The sequence below is a fragment of the Glandiceps talaboti genome, chromosome 18, assembly GCF_964340395.1.
Source record: "Glandiceps talaboti chromosome 18, keGlaTala1.1, whole genome shotgun sequence".
NCBI lineage: Eukaryota > Metazoa > Hemichordata > Enteropneusta > Spengelidae > Glandiceps > Glandiceps talaboti.
Window position 1 is genome coordinate 21,923,271 of NC_135566.1, and position 24,180 is coordinate 21,947,450.

Below are 24,180 nucleotides of genomic sequence, written 5' to 3' on the forward strand. Positions count from 1 at the left end.
TAATGGTTTATTCCATGATGTCATCTTGAAGAGTAGGCATGTCCCATGTCCAACGAGCAGACACAAAATATCTAAGTCTGTATGATTTAGGTTCACAAGTGTTCTTGCGTGATCAGAGTAGTGATATCAAAAACAACCATATGAGGCCAAACAACATTAACCAGGTTTGAAAATGACAACATAAACTGCCAGTTCCTTAAAACCCAATCATAGCGGGTACTATGTCATTCTCAATGACTTGTTTACAAAGGTAATGACTGTTTGATAGGCAAGTGAATAAATATTCAAAAATGTTTCCAAAAATGCCTAGCAACAAGACCACACAGTCAAATAATGGTGCATATTGCATGGGCAACAAAATTTACTATAGATTCTTGGCATTTTGATAAACATATTTGTTCGAATATCAAAAATTTTACAGTTGTGCTATAACACCATTGGGGTTCTTTTATTGGGTATTTAATATTTTGTGTTAACTATTAACTTTATAATAATTCTGTGTGAAATCCAGAATTTAACAGATACCAAGGAAAATACCTTGAAACAAACGCCAATGAATTTATTAATTATCATGCTCATCAGCTTTGGAGATCAAAAGCTAGGCTATAACACTTGAACAGTTCAAACTATTTTAGCATTAATTTGAGCTTTTGATGTTTCTGTCAACGATGATAAGGAGGATCATTGACCTAGCCAGATCAACCCATGTTATGAATTATCAAATACATCACACATAGGTTAATGTCTGTCTAGTTGTTAAGATTAGTTTCATCTCAAATACCTGTAAACATTGTGACTAGTAATTTGTCAATTATTTACTTTTAACATGTTCTACTTCAGAACTTCCTGGCAGTGAAACATTTAGTTTTTGTCTGACAACTTTACTGAGTGAAATAGCAGCTGAAGATGATGACTATACTCTGAAGGTAAGAATATGAAAAATATAGCCAAGGTAAGAATATGAAAAATATAGCCAAGGTAAGAATATGAAAAATATAGCCAAGGTAAGGGGCCGTGTCATTTTAAAACTGGCACACGACAAACATAATTCATGGTGGTGGTGGTGGTGGTGGTGGTGGGGGGGGGGGTGTAAGAGGTCATTCTGTTTTGAGTGTGTCAAAATTGCAATAAGGATTTTTAATTCTTACTAAAATGGAAACAAGAGGCAATGCTATTTTTCTTGTCTTGAAGAAATGAAAACTTTGCGGACATACACGGACATATGGCCAAGTAACCCTGCTGGCCAGGGAGTGATGTACAATAAATGAATGACAAAAACAACCACTTAAATGCTATGAAAACATGGTTTTATTATTCACCAACACCTAAATAGAAGTCTCTGAAATCAAGAGACTTTTTTTTTTCATTTGTTGGGTCGTTACAATCATATATGATGGTACTTGACAACACACACATCAACCAATTTCTTGCGACTTGGATGATAAGCCCACAGCCAAAGGAAGGCCTTACACTTATTGTAGATATTACCTCATTTACTTGTACCTGTAACTCCTGGTTTTGAAATATCCGACATAGCTTTGAGGATTACCTAATGCCAAATACTAGACGGGTTTGCTGTTTAGACAAATGTACACAAATGTAAACAACACAGCACTCTACCACCTATGTAACAGCATGGGATCTTGTTAGTGAAAGTTAACAAAGTGGGTACATGATAAGCCGATTGTTCAATCATTGTGGGAACTGTTAAAGGACCTTCATGATAATTGATTTGAATACAGTGTATGGAGAGGATGTTGCCAAAAGCCACCTACACGAAGGTTCTAAGTTGGGTATAACTAGACTCAACAGTCGTCATAACTTTTTACCTCCTGTAAAGATATGGGAGGTATTAAAAGGGGTCTGTCTGTCTGTCTGTCTGTCTGTCTGTCTGTCTGTCTGTCCATCTGTGTATGTGTGTATGTGTGTGTGTGTGTGTGTCTGTCTGTCTGTCTGTCTGTCTGTCTGTCTGTCTGTCTGTCTGTCTGTCTGACTCTGTCTGTCTGTCTGTCTCTGTCTGTCTGTGTGTGTATGTATGTGTGTGTCTGTCTGGCTCTGTCTGTGTCATCATTTTCTTAAAAATAGCCTGCTCAATTATACTGAAATTTGCTACACATCTTCCATATGCTAATGGCAAGTACTGATTAGATTTTGGTAAACATCCAATGAACATTAATTAGTTTTTTGCATAATTAATGGTTTTGTATTTGGAATGCATATATATTTGGAATGCATACTTCAAATTCAATATAATTTGGTGCATATGTTAACTATAACAAGGCGCATATGTCCTATAAGGTTTGTTGATTTAGCTTAAAGCTTTTATGAATAATTTGCAAATTTAATGAATTTTGGTAATTAGGCTATATCTTTAAAATACATACTAGTACTTCAATTTCAATATAATTTAGTACATAAATTAACCATAACAAAGCGCATATGTCCTATAAAGTTTGTTGATGTAGGTTGCAATTTTAATGAATAATTTGCATAATTAATGATTTTCGGTAATTAGGCTATTTCTTAAGAATGCAAACTTCAAATTCAGATAATTTTGTATATATATTAATGGTCAATGGTGAAGAAGTGCATGTATCATTTAAAGCTTGATGTTGTAACTTATAATCTATATGATTAATTTGCATAATCAATGTTTTTTGTAAAAATTAGACAATATGTTAACTGTGCAAGCTTCAAATTTCATTTTGTTTCATACCATTAATTTTCCAATTAGTGGAATGCTTAACTCAGATGCCTGGTTAACCACTAACGCTTCTGGGTTGGTACAGATGTTGGATTATATATTTATGTGTTTGAATCCTCAGTGAACAGCATGCGTTGTGTATCATGTCTATAGAACAAAGAATGTGCTTTGTACATACTGATTATTATATCGCATGTTATGGATTATATATGTGTACATAATTAGTGATAAATAAATAATATTTCAGAATTTTTTTTACAATACGACAATATTATCCACATCTGAATACAGACTACTAGGGTATAACATGAAAGTAATACGAATGTAAATACAGACTACTAGGGTATAACATGAAAGTAATACGAATGTAAATACAGACTACTAGGGTATAACATGAAAGTAATACGAATGTAAATACAGACTACTAGGGTATAACATGAAAGTAATACGAATGTAAATACAGACTACTAGGGTATAACATGAAACTAATACGAATGTAAATACAGACTACTAGGGTATAACGTGAAAGTAATACGAATGTAAATACAGACTACTAGGGTATAACATGAAAGTAATACGAATGTAAATACAGACTACTAGGGTATAACATGAAAGTAATACGAATGTAAATACAGACTACTAGGGTATAACGTGAAAGTAATACGAATGTAAATACAGACTACTAGGGTATAACGTGAAAGTAATGCGAATGTAAATACAGACTACTAGGGTATAACGTGAAACTAATACGAATGTAAATACAGACTACTAGGGTATAACGTGAAAGTAATACGAATGTAAATACAGACTACTAGGGTATAACGTGAAAGTAATACGAATGTAAATACAGACTACTAGGGTATAACGTGAAAGTAATACGAATGTAAATACAGACTACTAGGGTATAACATGAAAGTAATACGAATGTAAATACAGACTACTAGGGTATAACGTGAAAGTAATACGAATGTAAATACAGACTACTAGGGTATAACGTGAAAGTAATACGAATGTAAATACAGACTACTAGGGTATAACATGAAAGTAATACGAATGTAAATACAGACTACTAGGGTATAACATGAAAGTAATACGAATGTAAATACAGACTACTAGGGTATAACATGAAAGTAATACGAATGTAAATACAGATTACTAGGGTATAACATGAAAGTAATACAAATGTAAATACAGATTACTAGGGTATAACATGAAAGTAATACAAATGTAAATACAGATTACTAGGGTATAACATGAAAGTAATACAAATGTAAATACAGATTACTAGGGTATAACATGAAAGTAATACAAATGTAAATACAGATTACTAGGGTATAACATGAAAGTAATACAAATGTAAATACAGATTACTAGGGTATAACATGAAAGTAATACAAATGTAAATACAGATTACTAGGGTATAACATGAAAGTAATACAAATGTAAATACAGATTACTAGGGTATAACATGAAAGTAATATGAATGTAATACAGACTACTAGGGTATAACATGAAAGTAATACAAATGTAAATACAGATTACTAGGGTATAACATGAAAGTAATACGAATGTAAATACAGACTACTAGGGTATAACATGAAAGTAATACAAATGTAAATACAGATTACTAGGGTATAACATGAAAGTAATACAAATGTAAATACAGATTACTAGGGTATAACATGAAAGTAATACAAATGTAAATACAGATTACTAGGGTATAACATGAAAGTAATACAAATGTAAATACAGATTACTAGGGTATAACATGAAAGTAATACAAATGTAAATACAGATTACTAGGGTATAACATGAAAGTAATACAAATGTAAATACAGATTACTAGGGTATAACATGAAAGTAATATGAATGTAATACAGACTACTAGGGTATAACATGAAAGTAATACAAATGTAAATACAGATTACTAGGGTATAACATGAAAGTAATACGAATGTAAATACAGACTACTAGGGTATAACGTGAAAGTAATACGAATGTAAATACAGACTACTAGGGTATAACATGAAAGTAATACGAATGTAAATACAGACTACTAGGGTATAACATGAAAGTAATACGAATGTAAATACCGACTACTAGGGTATAACGTGAAAGTAATACGAATGTAAATACAGACTACTAGGGTATAACATGAAAGTAATACGAATGTAAATACAGACTACTAGGGTATAACATGAAAGTAATACGAATGTAAATACAGACTACTAGGGTATAACATGAAAGTAATACGAATGTAAATACAGACTACTAGGGTATAACATGAAAGTAATACGAATGTAAATACAGACTACTAGGGTATAACATGAAAGTAATACGAATGTAAATACAGACTACTAGGGTATAACATGAAAGTAATACAAATGTAAATACAGACTACTAGGGTATAACATGAAAGTAATACGAATGTAAATACAGACTACTAGGGTATAACGTGAAAGTAATACGAATGTAAATACAGACTACTAGGGTATAACGTGAAAGTAATACGAATGTAAATACAGACTACTAGGGTATAACATGAAAGTAATATGAATGTAATACAGACTACTAGGGTATAACGTGAAAGTAATACGAATGTAAATACAGACTACTAGGGTATAACATGAAAGTAATACGAATGTAAATACAGACTACTAGGGTATAACATGAAAGTAATACGAATGTAAATACAGACTACTAGGGTATAACATAAAAGTAATACAAATGTAAATACAGACTACTAGGGTATAACATGAAAGTAATACGAATGTAAATACAGACTACTAGGGTATAACATGAAAGTAATACGAATGTAAATACAGACTACTAGGGTATAACATGAAAGTAATACAAATGTAAATACAGACTACTAGGGTATAACATGAAAGTAATACGAATGTAAATACAGACTACTAGAGTATAACATGAAAGTAATATGAATGTAAATACAGACTACTAGGGTATAACATGAAAGTAATATGAATGTAATACAGACTACTAGGGTATAACATGAAAGTAATACGAATCTAAATACAGACTACTAGGGTATAACATGAAAGTAATACAAATGTAAATACAGATTACTAGGGTATAACATGAAAGTAATACAAATGTAAATACAGACTACTAGGGTATAACATGAAAGTAATACGAATGTAAATACAGACTACTAGGGTATAACATGAAAGTAATACGAATGTAAATACAGACTACTAGGGTATAACATGAAAGTAATACGAATGTAAATACAGACTACTAGGGTATAACGTGAAAGTAATACGAATGTAAATACAGACTACTAGGGTATAACGTGAAAGTAATACGAATGTAAATACAGACTACTAGGGTATAACATGAAAGTAATACGAATGTAAATACAGACTACTAGGGTATAACATGAAACTAATACGAATGTAAATACAGACTACTAGGGTATAACATGAAAGTAATACAAATGTAAATACAGATTACTAGGGTATAACATGAAAGTAATACGAATGTAAATACAGACTACTAGGGTATAACATGAAAGTAATACGAATGTAAATACAGACTACTAGGGTATAACATGAAAGTAATACGAATGTAAATACAGACTACTAGAGTATAACATGAAAGTAATATGAATGTAAATACAGACTACTAGGGTATAACATGAAAGTAATATGAATGTAATACAGACTACTAGGGTATAACATGAAAGTAATACGAATCTAAATACAGACTACTAGGGTATAACATGAAAGTAATACAAATGTAAATACAGATTACTAGGGTATAACATGAAAGTAATACGAATGTAAATACAGACTACTAGGGTATAACATGAAAGTAATACGAATGTAAATACAGACTACTAGGGTATAACATGAAAGTAATACGAATGTAAATACAGACTACTAGAGTATAACATGAAAGTAATATGAATGTAAATACAGACTACTAGGGTATAACATGAAAGTAATATGAATGTAATACAGACTACTAGGGTATAACATGAAAGTAATACGAATCTAAATACAGACTACTAGGGTATAACATGAAAGTAATACAAATGTAAATACAGATTACTAGGGTATAACATGAAAGTAATACAAATGTAAATACAGATTACTAGGGTATAACATGAAAGTAATACAAATGTAAATACAGACTACTAGGGTATAACATGAAAGTAATACGAATGTAAATACAGACTACTAGGGTATAACATGAAAGTAATACGAATGTAAATACAGACTACTAGGGTATAACATGAAAGTAATACGAATGTAAATACAGACTACTAGGGTATAACGTGAAAGTAATACGAATGTAAATACAGACTACTAGGGTATAACGTGAAAGTAATACGAATGTAAATACAGACTACTAGGGTATAACATGAAAGTAATACGAATGTAAATACAGACTACTAGGGTATAACATGAAAGTAATACGAATGTAAATACAGACTACTAGGGTATAACATGAAAGTAATACGAATGTAAATACAGACTACTAGGGTATACAATGAAAGTAATACAAATGCAAATACAGACTACTAGGGTATAACATGAAAGTAATACGAATGTAAATACAGACTACTAGGGTATAACATGAAAGTAATACGAATGTAAATACAGACTACTAGGGTATAACGTGAAAGTAATACAAATGCAAATACAGACTACTAGGGTATAACATGAAAGTAATACGAATGTAAATACAGACTACTAGGGTATAACATGAAAGTAATACGAATGTAAATACAGACTACTAGGGTATAACATGAAAGTAATACGAATGTAAATACAGACTACTAGGGTATAACATGAAAGTAATACAAATGTAAATCAGAAATTACCGATGAGATGTGACCTTTAAACTTGGACTAAAGTCTTGTAGATAGTGTGGTGTATTGACAGGGTTCACATGGTCCTGGAAAACCCTAGAAAACCCTGGAATTTCAACCCCCAGTCATTCATTTTCCCATTTTGTATTAAGAAATTTCAAGGTTAAACTAAATTGAAGAAATTACATTTCTTGTGCATAACTTTTAAAATGACATTGCCCATAAGAATATCATGAATGTCATGTGGTTTCATCAATTTCATGTGGGTACAGGTGGAATAAACCATGTCACATTTTTTATATTTTCAACAATTCAAATACTTTTTTGATTTTCAGATAATTCAAGTTCAGCTGGATGTGTTCCAGACCCTTGGTAAATTGTGTCAAAGTGCTAGTACTGGTGAAGGGGCAAGAAGTAAGTCAGCATAGTAAACATCCATTGATTTAATTACAATTAAATGTCTATCCTTGTTGACATTCATTATCCTGTTCTAACCAAATCCAGCGTCACTATTTTTTAGCTCCCGTATGGGAGGTAATGTCGTGGCAATGTCTGTCTGTCTGTTTGTCTGTCTGTCTGTGCAGAAATTTTCCACTGATATCTCAAAAAGTACTGAAGCAAATGTTTTGCAATTAACTATGTGGCATTGTTGGCCTGTAACTTAGCGCTGATTAGTTTTTGTTGGGTAGTGCTTGCATAATTAATGATAATTTCTATAATTAATGACACATAGTGAAGCCCTTTTAATAGTAGGCACCCAGTTAGGCCTAATCAGTCTTTGTATCTCACTTGTATTTGATCTTGAGGCAGACATTGGACTTGAAGGAAATGACACCATGTGTGTGTAGATCCAGCAAGCAAGTCAACTACTTATTTTATTACATACTCATACAGGTTTTTTGTACTCCCAAATATTGATATTTCCTTTCCAAAGGTATGGGAAGGCATACTAAAGATTCAAATTTATAATTTTATATGTCTTTGCTTGTTTCACTAGTGTTTTTCAATGTTGCTACACACAGTAAAGCCCTTTAGTAGGCACCCAGCCTGGCCATAATCAGTCTTTGCATCATCACTTGTTGTATTTGATCTTGAGGCAGACTTTGGACTTGAAGGAAATGACACCATTATGTAATAGTGTAGATCTAGCCATCTACTAGTTATGAATGGTACTAATAGTGTGTATACTGACTTAGCACTCTTAGCCATCTACTAGTCATGAATGGTACTAATAGTGTGTACACTGACTTAGTACTCTTAGCCATCTACTAGTCATGAATGGTACTTATAGTGTGTATACTGACTTAGTACTCTTAGCCATCTACTAGTCATGAATGGTACTTATAGTGTGTACACTGACTTAGCACTCTTAGCCATCTACTAGTCATGAATGGTACTAATAGTGTGTATACTGACTTAGTACTCTTAGCCATCTACTAGTCATGAATGGTACTAATAGTATGTACACTGACTTAGTACTCTTAGCCATCTACTAGTCATGAATGGTATTAATAGTGTGTACACTGACTTAGCACTCTTAGCCATCTACTAGTCATGAATGGTACTAATAGTGTGTACACTGACTTAGCACTCTTAGCCATCTACTAGTCATGAATGGTACTAATAGTGTGTATACTGACTTAGTACTCTTAGCCATCTACTAGTCATGAATGGTACTAATAGTGTGTACACTGACTTAGCACTCTTAGCCATCTACTAGTCATGAATGGTACTAATAGTGTGTACACTGACTTAGCACTCTTAGCCATCTACTAGTCATGAATGGTGCTAATAGTGTGTACACTGACTTAGCACTCTTAGCCATCTACTAGTCATGAATGGTACTAATAGTGTGTACACTGACTTAACACTCTTAGCCATCTACTAGTCATGAATGGTACTAATAGTGTGTACACTGACTTAACACTCTTAGCCATCTACTAGTCATGAATGGTACTAATAGTGTGTATACTGACTTAGCACTCTTAGCCATCTACTAGTCATGAATGGTACTAATAGTGTGTATACTGACTTAGTACTCTTAGCCATCTACTAGTCATGAATGGTACTAATAGTGTGTATACTGACTTAACACTCTTAGCCATCTACTAGTCATGAATGGTACTAATAGTGTGTACACTGACTTAACACTCTTAGCCATCTACTAGTCATGAATAGTACTAATAGTGTGTATACTGACTTAGCACTCTTAGCCATCTACTAGTCATGAATGGTACTAATAGTGTGTGCACTGACTTGGCACTCTTAGCCATCTACTAGTCATGAATGGTACTTATAGTGTGTACACTGACTTAGCACTCTTAGCCATCTACTAGTCATGAATGGTACTAATAGTGTGTATACTGACTTAGCACTCTTAGCCATCTACTAGTTATGAATGGTACTAATAGTGTGTACACTGACTTAGCACTCTTAGCCATCTACTAGTCATGAATGGTACTTATAGTGTGTACACTGACTTAACACTCTTAGCCATCTACTAGTCATGAATGGTACTTATAGTGTGTATACTGACTTAGTACTCTTAGCCATCTACTAGTCATGAATGGTACTTATAGTGTGTACACTGACTTAGTACTCTTAGCCATCTACTAGTCATGAATGGTACTAATAGTGTGTACACTGACTTAGCACTCTTAGCCATCTACTAGTCATGAATGGTACTAATAGTGTGTATACTGACTTAGTACTCTTAGCCATCTACTAGTCATGAATGGTACTTATAGTGTGTACAATGACTTAGTACTCTTAGCCATCTACTAGTCATGAATGGTACTTATAGTGTGTGTACTGACTTAGTACTCTTAGCCATCTACTAGTCATGAATGGTACTTATAGTGTGTACACTGACTTAGTACTCTTAGCCATCTAGTAGTCATGAATGGTACTAATAGTGTGTATACTGACTTAGTACTCTTAGCCATCTACTAGTCATGAATGGTACTTATAGTGTGTACACTGACTTAGCACTTTTAGCCATCTACTAGTCATGAATGGTACTAATAGTGTGTACACTGACTTAGTACTCTTAGCCATCCACTAGTCATGAATGGTACTGATAGTGTGTATACTGACTTAGTACTCTTAGCCATCTACTAGTCATGAATGGTACTTATAGTGTGTATACTGACTTAGTACTCTTAGCCATCTACTAGTTATGAATGGTACTAATAGTGTATATACTGACTTAACATTCTTGTATTACAATATTATAAATAAATTTTCCAGATCATACAGTAAGGCCTAAGGAGCTAGGGAGTCATTTAACCATATAGTAAAGCTTAAGGGGCTAGGAAGTCATTTAACCATACAGTAAGGCCTAAGGGGCTAGGGAGTCATTTACCTTAAAGTAAGGCGTAAAGGGCTAGGGAGTCACTTAACCATACAGTAAGGCCTAGGGAGCTAGGGAGTCTTTTAACCATATAGTAAAGCTTAAGGGGCTAGGAAGTCATTTAACCATACAGTAAGGCCTAAGGGGCTAGGGAGTCATTTAACCATACAGTAAGGCCTAAGGAGCTAGGGGGTCATATATAACCACAGAGTTCGACCTAAGGACTAGGAAGTCATTTAACCATACAGTAAGGCTTAACAGCTATATAGTATAAGACTAGAGACTGGAGGGTCATATATCATATATAACCATACAGTATAAGACCAAAGAGACTAGGGGGTCATATATCATATATAACCATACAGTATAAGACTAGAGACTAGGGGGTCATATATCATATATAACCATACAGTATAAGACCAGAAACTAGGGGGTCATATATCATATATAACCATCCAGTATAAGACCAGAGACTAGGGGGTCATATATCATATATAACCATACTGTGTAAGACCAAAGAAACTAGGGGGCCATATATCATATATAACCATACAGTATAAGACCAGAGACTAGGGAGTCATATATCATATATAACCATACAGTATAAGACTAGAGACTAGGGGGTCATATATCATATATAACCATACAGTATAAGACCAGAAACTAGGGGGTCATATATCATATATAACCATCCAGTATAAGACCAGAGACTAGGGGGTCATATATCATATATAACCATACTGTGTAAGACCAAAGAAACTAGGGGGCCATATATCATATATAACCATACAGTATAAGACCAGAGACTAGGGAGTCATATATCATATATAACCATACAGTATAAGACCAAAGAGATTAGGGGGTCAAATATCATATATAACCATACAGTGTAAGACCAAAGAAACTAGGGGGTCATATATCATATATAACCATACAGTGTAAGACCAGAGACTAGGGGGTCATATATCATATATAACCATACTGTGTAAGACCAAAGAAACTAGGGGGTCATATATCATATATAACCATACAGTGTAAGACCAGAGACTAGGGGGTCATATATCATATATAACCATACAATATAAGACCAAAGAGATTAGGGGGTCATATATCATATATAACCATACTGTGTAAGACCAAATAAACTAGGGGGTCATATATCATATATAAGCATACAGTGTAAGACCAGAGACTAGGGGGTCATATATCATATATAACCATACTGTGTAAGACCAGAGACTAGGGGGTCATATATCATATATAACCATACTGTGTAAGACCAAAGAGACTAGGGGGTCATATATCATATATAACCATACAGTATAAGACCAGAAACTAGGGGGTCATATATCATATATAACCATACAGTATAAGACCAGAGACTAGGGGGTCATATATCATATATAACCATACAGTATAAGACCAGAGACTAGGGGGTCATATATCATATATAACCATACTGTGTAAGACCAAAGAAACTAGGGGGCCATATATCATATATAACCATACAGTATAAGACCAGAGACTAGGGGGTCACATATCATATATAACCATACTGTGTAAGACCAAAGAAACTAGGGGGTCATATATCATATATAACCATACAGTATAGGACCAGAGACTAGGGGGTCATATATCATATATAACCATACAGTATAAGACCAGAAACTAGGGGGTCATATATCATATATAACCATACAGTATAAGACCAGAGACTAGGGGGTCATATATCATATATAACCATACTGTGTAAGACCAAAGAAACTAGGGGGCCATATATCATATATAACCATACAGTATAAGACCAGAGACTAGGGGACCATATATCATATATAACCATACAGTATAAAACCAGAGACTAGGGGGTCATATATATTATATAACCATACTGTGTAAGACCAAAGAAACTAGGGGGTCATATATCATATATAACCATACAGTATAAGACCAAAGAAACTAGGGGGCCATATATCATATATAACCATACAGTATAAGACCAGAGACTAGGGGTCATATATCATATATAACCATACAGTATAAGACCAAAGAGATTAGGGGGTCAAATATCATATATAACCATACAGTGTAAGACCAAAGAAACTAGGGGGTCATATATCATATATAACCATACAGTGTAAGACCAGAGACTAGGGGGTCATATATCATATATAACCATACTGTGTAAGACCAAAGAAACTAGGGGGTCATATATCATATATAACCATACAGTGTAAGACCAGAGACTAGGGGGTCATATTTCATATATAACCATACTGTGTAAGACCAGAGACTAGGGGGTCATATATCATATATAACCATACTGTGTAAGACCAAAGAAACTAGGGGGCCATATATCATATATAGCCATACAGTATAAGACCAGAGACTAGGGGGTCATATATCATATATAACCATACAATATAAGACCAAAGAGATTAGGGGGTCATATATCATATATAACCATACTGTGTAAGACCAAAGAAACTAGGGGGTCATATATCATATATAACCATACAGTGTAAGACCAGAGACTAGGGGGTCATATATCATATATAACCATACTGTGTAAGACCAAAGAAACTAGGGGGTCATATATCATATATAACCATACAGTGTAAGACCAGAGACTAGGGGGTCATATATCATATATAACCATACAGTATAAGACCAGAAACTAGGGGTCATATATCATATATAACCATACAGTATAAGACCAGAGACTAGGGGGTCATATATCATATATAACCATACAGTATAAGACCAGAGACTAGGGGGTCATATATCATATATAACCATACTGTGTAAGACCAAAGAAACTAGGGGGCCATATATCATATATAACCATACAGTATAAGACCAGAGACTAGGGGGTCATATATCATATATAACCATACTGTGTAAGACCAAAGAAACTAGGGGGTCATATATCATATATAACCATACAGTATAGGACCAGAGACTAGGGGGTCATATATCATATATAACCATACAGTATAAGACCAGAAACTAGGGGGTCATATATCATATATAACCATACAGTATAAGACCAGAGACTAGGGGGTCATATATCATATATAACCATACTGTGTAAGACCAAAGAAACTAGGGGGCCATATATCATATATAACCATACAGTATAAGACCAGAGACTAGGGGACCATATATCATATATAACCATACAGTATAAAACCAGAGACTAGGGGGTCATATATATTATATAACCATACTGTGTAAGACCAAAGAAACTAGGGGGTCATATATCATATATAACCATACAGTATAAGACCAAAGAAACTAGGGGGTCATATATCATATATAACCATACAGTATAAGACCAGAGACTAGGGGGTCATATATCATATATAACCATACAGTGTAAGACTTTAGGGAGTAGGGGGTCATATATAACCATACTGTATAAGACCTAAGGGACTAGGGGCTTATATATAACCATACTGTATAAGACCTAAGGGACTAGGGGGTCATATATCATATATAACCATACAGTGTAAGACTTTAGGGAGTAGGGGGTCATATATAACCATACTGTATAAGACCTAAGGGACTAGGGGCTTATATATAACCATACTGTATAAGACCTAAGGGACTAGGGGGTCATATATCATATATAACCATACAGTATAGGACCAGAGACTAGGGGGTCATATATAACCATACTGTATAAGACCTAAGGGACTAGGGGGTCATATATAACCATACTGTATAATACCTAAGGGACTAGGGGCTTATATATAACCATACTGTATAAGACCTAAGGGACTAGGGGGTCATATATAACCATACTGTATAAGACCTAAGGGACTAGGGGGTCATATATAACCATACTGTATAAGACCTAAGGGACTAGGGGGTTATATATAACCATACTGTATAAGACCTAAGGGACTAGGGGCTTATATATAACCATACTGTATAAGACCTAAGGGACTAGGGGGTTATATATAACCATACTGTATAAGACCTAAGGGACTAGGGGGTCATATATAACCATACTGTATAAGACCTAAATGACTGGGGGGAGAGTCATGCAGTACATTGCATTGAAAGTGTTAGAATAAATGTCTGTGAGATTAAATTATCTAGTGGTGAAATTCTAATATAAACTAATGTTTTACAGGTCACTTATGTAGAGATGTGGTGCCAATGTTTATTGGAATGGGAAGAGCAATGGGTCGTTCTAGTAGTGATCATACCTTCCTCTTCTCCCAGTTATTCCCACCACCCGGAAGTCCGACAACCATCCAAGCTGGAGATGAAAAGTTTATATCTGTCAGGAGGTCATTTAGTACATTTCGTCCAATCATTTCACGGTCGATGTCTCAAACACTGAAGAATGTAAATCCACCAGATGGTTCAATTTCACCAGTCTCTCCAACAGTTGAAGACAAATACTCACCAACTAGACATACACAACCAGTAGACAAAGAAGAAGAAAAACAAAGACTTAGAAACAAACGTTATGGTTTCGATCCCACAACTCATTTGTTTTCAGTCGTTGGATCTAGTTTCCCAAGAGTGAAACCTGTCATGGCATGGGAGGAGGAGAAAAGACCACCTATCAAGTTTAATGTCCAACAATTGCAAATTATTCTCCAACTGGTGAGTTATTATTGTTATGTTCTGTTTGTAGCTTTGCAAGTATCAATGTCATTAAACTAGCTTAAATACTTAAAACTTACATTTTGTAATACTTGATAAATGCAGTGTTTTCATGAAGATTCCATCACTATGGTAACAAAGGGAGGGAGAAGGTGGAACCAGGATGTTGTAAATCTTGCATAGATTTCCATACTTTGCATCACAATGAATCGATATGGAAACTGAGTAAAAACCTCTGTGGTAGACTTTATCTACTTGAAATAGATACCAGTCTTAACAAAAGCACAGTTGTCATCTGGTATAAACCTTTCCCTTGTTTTGTCTGTGGTTTGAACTTCCAGTAATCTCACATTGCATGAATACTATAGTATGTAATATTTATTATTATTATATAATTTTATTATCTATTTATATTTTGAAAGAGCTTTCTACATGTATGTCTTACATGTATATGTACTTAACAATGAAATAGCTCACAAGATACGTTAAAGGAAGACACATGTGCAGATAAATTATCAGCTGTTACAAAGCTTTACTAAAATAATGTACCAGAGGTAAAAGTCACAAAACATATTTTAAATGTTACGAAATACAAATACAGCATCAGACTCCAGTAGATGAAAAAAAAAAGCTCAGAATGAAATTCAGTCTTAAAAAAGAAAGAAGTCAACTGCTTCAAACCTGCAATGTAAATGGTACATAAAAACATTAGATATTGTCTAAACCTGCAATGTAAATGGTACATAAAAACATTAGATATTGTCTAAACCTGCAATGTAAATGGTACATAAAAACACTAGATATTGTCTAAACCTGCAATGTAAATGGTACATAAAAACACTAGATATTGTCTAAACCTGCAATGTAAATGGTACATAAAAACATTAGATATTGTCTAAACCTGCAATGTAAATGGTACATAAAAACATTAGATATTGTCTAAACCTGCAATGTAAATGGTACATAAAAACATTAGATATTGTCTAAACCTGCAATGTAAATGGTACATAAAAACATTAGATATTGTCTAAACCTGCAATGTAAATGGTACATAAAAACACTAGATATTGTCTAAACCTGCAATGTAAATGGTACATAAAAACATTAGATATTGTCTAAACCTGCAATGTAAATGGTACATAAAAACACTAGATATTGTCTAAACCTGCAATGGAAATGGTACATAAAAACATTAGATATTGTCTAAACCTGCAATGTAAATGGTACATAAAAACATTAGATATTGTCTAAACCTGCAATGTAAATGGTACATAAAAACACTAGATATTGTCTAAACCTGCAATGTAAATGGTACATAAAAACATTAGATATTGTCTAAACCTGCAATGTAAATGGTACATAAAAACATTAGATATTGTCTAAACCTGCAATGTAAATGGTACATAAAAACATTAGATATTGTCTAAACCTGCAATGTAAATGGTACATAAAAACACTAGATATTGTCTAAACCTGCAATGTAAATGGTACATAAAAACATTAGATATTGTCTAAACCTGCAATGTAAATGGTACATAAAAACATTAGATATTGTCTAAACCTGCAATGTAAATGGTACATAAAAACACCAGATATTGTCTAAACCTGCAATGTAAATGGTACATAAAAACACTAGATATTGTCTAAACCTGCAATGTAAATGGTACATAAAAACATTAGATATTGTCTAAACCTGCAATGTAAATGGTACATAAAAACATTAGATATTGTCTAAACCTGCAATGTAAATGGTACATAAAAACACCAGATATTGTCTAAACCTGCAATGTAAATGGTACATAAAAACACTAGATATTGTCTAAACCTGCAATGTAAATGGTACATAAAAACACCAGATATTGTCTAAACCTGCAATGTAAATGGTACATAAAAACATTAGATATTGTCTAAACCTGCAATGTAAATGGTACATAAAAACACTAGATATTGTCTAAACCTGCAATGTAAATGGTACATAAAAACATTAGATATTGTCTAAACCTGCAATGTAAATGGTACATAAAAACACTAGATATTGTCTAAACCTGCAATGTAAATGGTACATAAAAACACTAGATATTGTCTAAACCTGCAATGTAAATGGTACTTAAAAACATTACATATTGTCTAAACCTGCAATGTAAATGGTACATAAAAACACCAGATATTGTCTAAACCTGCAATGTAAATGGTACATAAAAACACTAGATATTGTCTAAACCTGCAATGTAAATGGTACATAAAAACATTAGATATTGTCTAAACCTGCAATGTAAATGGTACATAAAAACATTAGATATTGTCTAAACCTGCAATGTAAATGGTACATAAAAACATTAGATATTGTCTAAACCTGCAATGTAAATGGTACATAAAAACACTAGATATTGTCTAAACCTGCAATGTAAATGGTACATAAAAACACTAATATTGTCTAAACCTGCAATGTAAATGGTACATAAAAAAACTAGATATTGTCTAAACCTGCAATGTAAATGGTACATAAAAACATTAGATATTGTCTAAACCTGCAATGTAAATGGTAAATAAAAACATTAGATATTGTCTAAACCTGCAATGTAAATGGTACATAGAAACACTAGATATTGTCTAAACCTGCAATGTAAATGGTAAATAAAAACACTAATATTGTCTAAACCTGCAATGTAAATGGTACATAGAAACACTAGATATTGTCTAAACCTGCAATGTAAATGGTACATAAAAAAACTAGATATTGTCTAAACCTGCAATGTAAATGGTACATAAAAACATTAGATATTGTCTAAACCTGCAATGTAAATGGTACATAAAAACATTAGATATTGTCTAAACCTGCAATGTAAATGGTACATAAAAACACTAGATATTGTCTAAACCTGCAATGTAAATGGTACATAAAAACATTAGATATTGTCTAAACCTGCAATGTAAATGGTAAATAAAAACATTAGATATTGTCTAAACCTGCAATGTAAATGGTACATAGAAACACTAGATATTGTCTAAACCTGCAATGTAAATGGTACATAAAAAAACTAGATATTGTCTAAACCTGCAATGTAAATGGTACATAAAAACATTAGATATTGTCTAAACCTGCAATGTAAATGGTACATAAAAACACCAGATATTGTCTAAACCTGCAATGTAAATGGTACATAAAAACACTAGATATTGTCTAAACCTGCAATGTAAATGGTACATAAAAACACTAGATATTGTCTAAACCTGCAATGTAAATGGTACATAAAAACATTAGTTATTGTCTAAAACTGCAATGTAAATGGTACATAAAAACACTAGATATTGTCTAAACCTGCAATGTAAATGGTACATAAAAACATTAGATATTGTCTAAACCTGCAATGTAAATGGTACATAAAAACACTAGATATTGTCTAAACCTGCAATGTAAATGGTACATAAAAACATTAGATATTGTCTAAACCTGCAATGTAAATGGTACATAAAAACACTAGATATTGTCTAAACCTGCAATGTAAATGGTACATAAAAACACTAGATATTGTCTAAACCTGCAATGTAAATGGTACATAAAAACACTAGATATTGTCTAAACCTGCAATGTAAATGGTACATAAAAACACTAGATATTGTCTAAACCTGCAATGTAAATGGTACATAAAAACACTAGATATTGTCTAAACCTGCAATGTAAATGGTACATAAAAACATTAGATATTGTCTAAACCTGCAATGTAAATGGTACATAAAAACACCAGATATTGTCTAAACCTGCAATGTAAATGGTACATAAAAACATTAGATATTGTCTAAACCTGCAATGTAAATGGTAAATAAAAACATTAGATATTGTCTAAACCTGCAATGTAAATGGTACATAAAAACATTAGATATTGTCTAAACCTGCAATGTAAATGGTACATAAAAACACTAGATATTGTCTAAACCTGCAATGTAAATGGTACATAAAAACATTAGATATTGTCTAAACCTGCAATGTAAATGGTACATAAAAACATTAGATATTGTCTAAACCTGCAATGTAAATGGTACATAAAAACATTAGATATTGTCTAAACCTGCAATGTAAATGGTACATAAAAACATTAGATATTGTCTAAACCTGCAATGTAAATGGTACATAAAAACATTAGATATTGTCTAAACCTGCAATGTAAATGGTACATAAAAACATTAGATATTGTCTAAACCTGCAATGTAAATGGTACATAAAAACACTAGATATTGTCTAAACCTGCAATGTAAATGGTACATAAAAACACTAGATATTGTCTAAACCTGCAATGTAAATGGTACATAAAAACACTAGATATTGTCTAAACCTGCAATGTAAATGGTACATAAAAACATTAGATATTGTCTAAACCTGCAATGTAAATGGTACATAAAAACACTAGATATTGTCTAAACCTGCAATGTAAATGGTACATAAAAACATTAGATATTGTCTAAATCTGCAATGTAAATGGTACATAAAAACACTAGATATTGTCTAAACCTGCAATGTAAATGGTACATAAAAACACTAGATATTGTCTAAACCTGCAATGTAAATGGTACATAAAAACATTAGATATTGTCTAAACCTGCAATGTAAATGGTACATAAAAACACCAGATATTGTCTAAACCTGCAATGTAAATGGTACATAAAAACACTAGATATTGTCTAAACCTGCAATGTAAATGGTACATAAAAACACTAGATATTGTCTAAACCTGCAATGTAAATGGTACATAAAAACACTAGATATTGTCTAAACCTGCAATGTAAATGGTACATAAAAACATTAGATATTGTCTAAACCTGCAATGTAAATGGTACATAAAAACATTAGATATTGTCTAAACCTGCAATGTAAATGGTACATAAAAACACCAGATATTGTCTAAACCTGCAATGTAAATGGTACATAAAAACACTAGATATTGTCTAAACCTGCAATGTAAATGGTACATAAAAACATTAGATATTGTCTAAACCTGCAATGTAAATGGTACTTAAAAACATTACATATTGTCTAAACCTGCAATGTAAATGGTACATAAAAACACTAGATATTGTCTAAACCTGCAATGTAAATGGTACATAAAAACACCAGATATTGTCTAAACCTTCAATGTAAATGGTACATAAAAACATTAGATATTGTCTAAACCTGCAATGTAAATGGTACATAAAAACACTAGATATTGTCTAAACCTGCAATGTAAATGGTACATAAAAACATTAGATATTGTCTAAACCTGCAATGTAAATGGTACATAAAAACACTAGATATTGTCTAAACCTGCAATGTAAATGGTACATAAAAAAACTAGATATTGTCTAAACCTGCAATGTAAATGGTACATAAAAACATTAGATATTGTCTAAACCTGCAATGTAAATGGTACATAAAAACACTAGATATTGTCTAAACCTGCAATGTAAATGGTACATAAAAACACTAGATATTGTCTAAACCTGCAATGTAAATGGTACATAAAAACACTAGATATTGTCTAAACCTGCAATGTAAATGGTACATAAAAACACTAGATATTGTCTAAACCTGCAATGTAAATGGTACATAAAAACACACCTGCAATGTAAATGGTACATAAAAACACTAGATATTGTCTAAACCTGCAATGTAAATGGTACATAAAAACACTAGATATTGTCTAAACCTGCAATGTAAATGGTACATAAAAACACCAGATATTGTCTAAACCTGCAATGTAAATGGTACATAAAAACACTAGATATTGTCTAAACCTGCAATGTAAATGGTACATAAAAACATTAGATATTGTCTAAACCTGCAATGTAAATGGTACATAAAAACATTAGATATTGTCTAAACCTGCAATGTAAATGGTACATAAAAACACTAGATATTGTCTAAATCTGTAATGTAAATGGTACATAAAAACATTAGATATTGTCTAAACCTGCAATGTAAATGGTACATAAAAACATTAGATATTGTCTAAACCTGCAATGTAAATGGTACATAAAAACACCAGATATTGTCTAAACCTGCAATGTAAATGGTACATAAAAACACTAGATATTGTCTAAATCTGCAATGTAAATGGTACATAAAAACATTAGATATTGTCTAAACCTGCAATGTAAATGGTACATAAAAACACTAGATATTGTCTAAATCTGCAATGTAAATGGTACATAAAAACATTAGATATTGTCTAAACCTGCAATGTAAATGGTACATAAAAACATTAGATATTGTCTAAACCTGCAATGTAAATGGTACATAAAAACACTAGATATTGTCTAAATCTGCAATGTAAATGGTACATAAAAACATTAGATATTGTCTAAACCTGCAATGTAAATGGTACATAAAAACATTAGATATTGTCTAAACCTGCAATGTAAATGGTACATAAAAACATTTGATATTGTCTAAACCTGCAATGTAAATGGTACATAAAAACACTAGATATTGTCTAAACCTGCAATGTAAATGGTACATAAAAACATTAGATATTGTCTAAACCTGCAATGTAAATGGTACATAAAAACATTAGATATTGTCTAAACCTGCAATGTAAATGGTACATAAAAACACTAGATATTGTCTAAACCTGCAATGTAAATGGTACATAAAAACACCAGATATTGTCTAAACCTGCAATGTAAATGGTACATAAAAACACTAGATATTGTCTAAACCTGCAATGTAAATGGTACATAAAAACATTAGATATTGTCTAAACCTGCAATGTAAATGGTACATAAAAACATTAGATATTGTCTAAACCTGCAATGTAAATGGTACATAAAAACATTAGATATTGTCTAAACCTGCAATGTAAATGGTACATAAAAACACCAGATATTGTCTAAACCTGCAATGTAAATGGTACATAAAAACACTAGATATTGTCTAAACCTGCAATGTAAATGGTACATAAAAACATTAGATATTGTCTAAACCTGCAATGTAAATGGTACATAAAAACACCAGATATTGTCTAAACCTGCAATGTAAATGGTACATAAAAACATTAGATATTGTCTAAACCTGCAATGTAAATGGTACATAAAAACACCAGATATTGTCTAAACCTGCAATGTAAATGGTACATAAAAACATTAGATATTGTCTAAACCTGCAATGTAAATGGTACATAAAAACATTAGATATTGTCTAAACCTGCAATGTAAATGGTACATAAAAACACCAGATATTGTCTAAACCTGCAATGTAAATGGTACATAAAAACATTAGATATTGTCTAAACCTTCAATGTAAATGGTACATAAAAACACTAGATATTGTCTAAACCTGCAATGTAAATGGTACATAAAAACACTAGATATTGTCTAAACCTGCAATGTAAATGGTACATAAAAACATTAGATATTGTCTAAACCTGCAATGTAAATGGTACATAAAAACACTAGATATTGTCTAAACCTGCAATGTAAATGGTACATAAAAACACTAGATATTGTCTAAACCTGCAATGTAAATGGTACATAAAAACACTAGATATTGTCTAAACCTGCAATGTAAATGGTACATAAAAACATTAGATATTGTCTAAACCTGCAATGTAAATGGTACATAAAAACATTAGATATTGTCTAAACCTGCAATGTAAATGGTACATAAAAACATTAGATATTGTCTAAACCTGCAATGTAAATGGTACATAAAAACATTAGATATTGTCTAAACCTGCAATGTAAATGGTACATAAAAACACTAGATATTGTCTAAACCTGCAATGTAAATGGTACATAAAAACATTAGATATTGTCTAAACCTGCAATGTAAATGGTACATAAAAACATTAGATATTGTCTAAACCTGCAATGTAAATGGTACATAAAAACACTAGATATTGTCTAAACCTGCAATGTAAATGGTACATAAAAACATTAGATATTGTCTAAACCTGCAATGTAAATGGTACATAAAAAAACTAGATATTGTCTAAACCTGCAATGTAAATGGTACATAAAAACACTAGATATTGTCTAAACCTGCAATGTAAATGGTACATAAAAACACTAGATATTGTCTAAACCTGCAATGTAAATGGTACATAAAAACACTAGATATTGTCTAAACCTGCAATGTAAATGGTACATAAAAACATTAGATATTGTCTAAACCTGCAATGTAAATGGTACATAAAAACACCAGATATTGTCTAAACCTGCAATGTAAATGGTACATAAAAACATTAGATATTGTCTAAACCTGCAATGTAAATGGTACATAAAAACACCAGATATTGTCTAAACCTGCAATGTAAATGGTACATAAAAACATTAGATATTGTCTAAACCTGCAATGTAAATGGTACATAAAAACACTAGATATTGTCTAAACCTGCAATGTAAATGGTACATAAAAACACCAGATATTGTCTAAACCTGCAATGTAAATGGTACATAAAAACACTAGATATTGTCTAAACCTGCAATGTAAATGGTACATAAAAACACTAGATATTGTCTAAACCTGCAATGTAAATGGTACATAAAAACACTAGATATTGTCTAAACCTGCAATGTAAATGGTACATAAAAACACCAGATATTGTCTATAAAGATGTCTTCAGTCCATGATTTAATATGTTATTTATGTTAGTGTTACAAATATGAAAAGGCAGTGAGTGTCACAAAGAAGGG

The 24,180-nt window shown here is 32.2% G+C and overlaps 1 protein-coding gene across 1 annotated transcript in view; it reads left to right on the top strand.

The window, feature by feature from the left end:
- LOC144449831 (phosphatidylinositol 4-kinase alpha-like) overlaps positions 1-24,180 on the top strand; it is a 197,398-nt gene that overhangs the window by 25,495 nt on the left and 147,723 nt on the right. Inside the window, exons 4-6 of the mRNA XM_078140404.1 lie at positions 841-926; positions 7,877-7,955; positions 15,032-15,513. Of these exons, the coding sequence (XP_077996530.1) occupies positions 841-926; positions 7,877-7,955; positions 15,032-15,513 (647 nt within the window). The remainder of the gene's footprint in view (positions 1-840; positions 927-7,876; positions 7,956-15,031; positions 15,514-24,180) is intronic.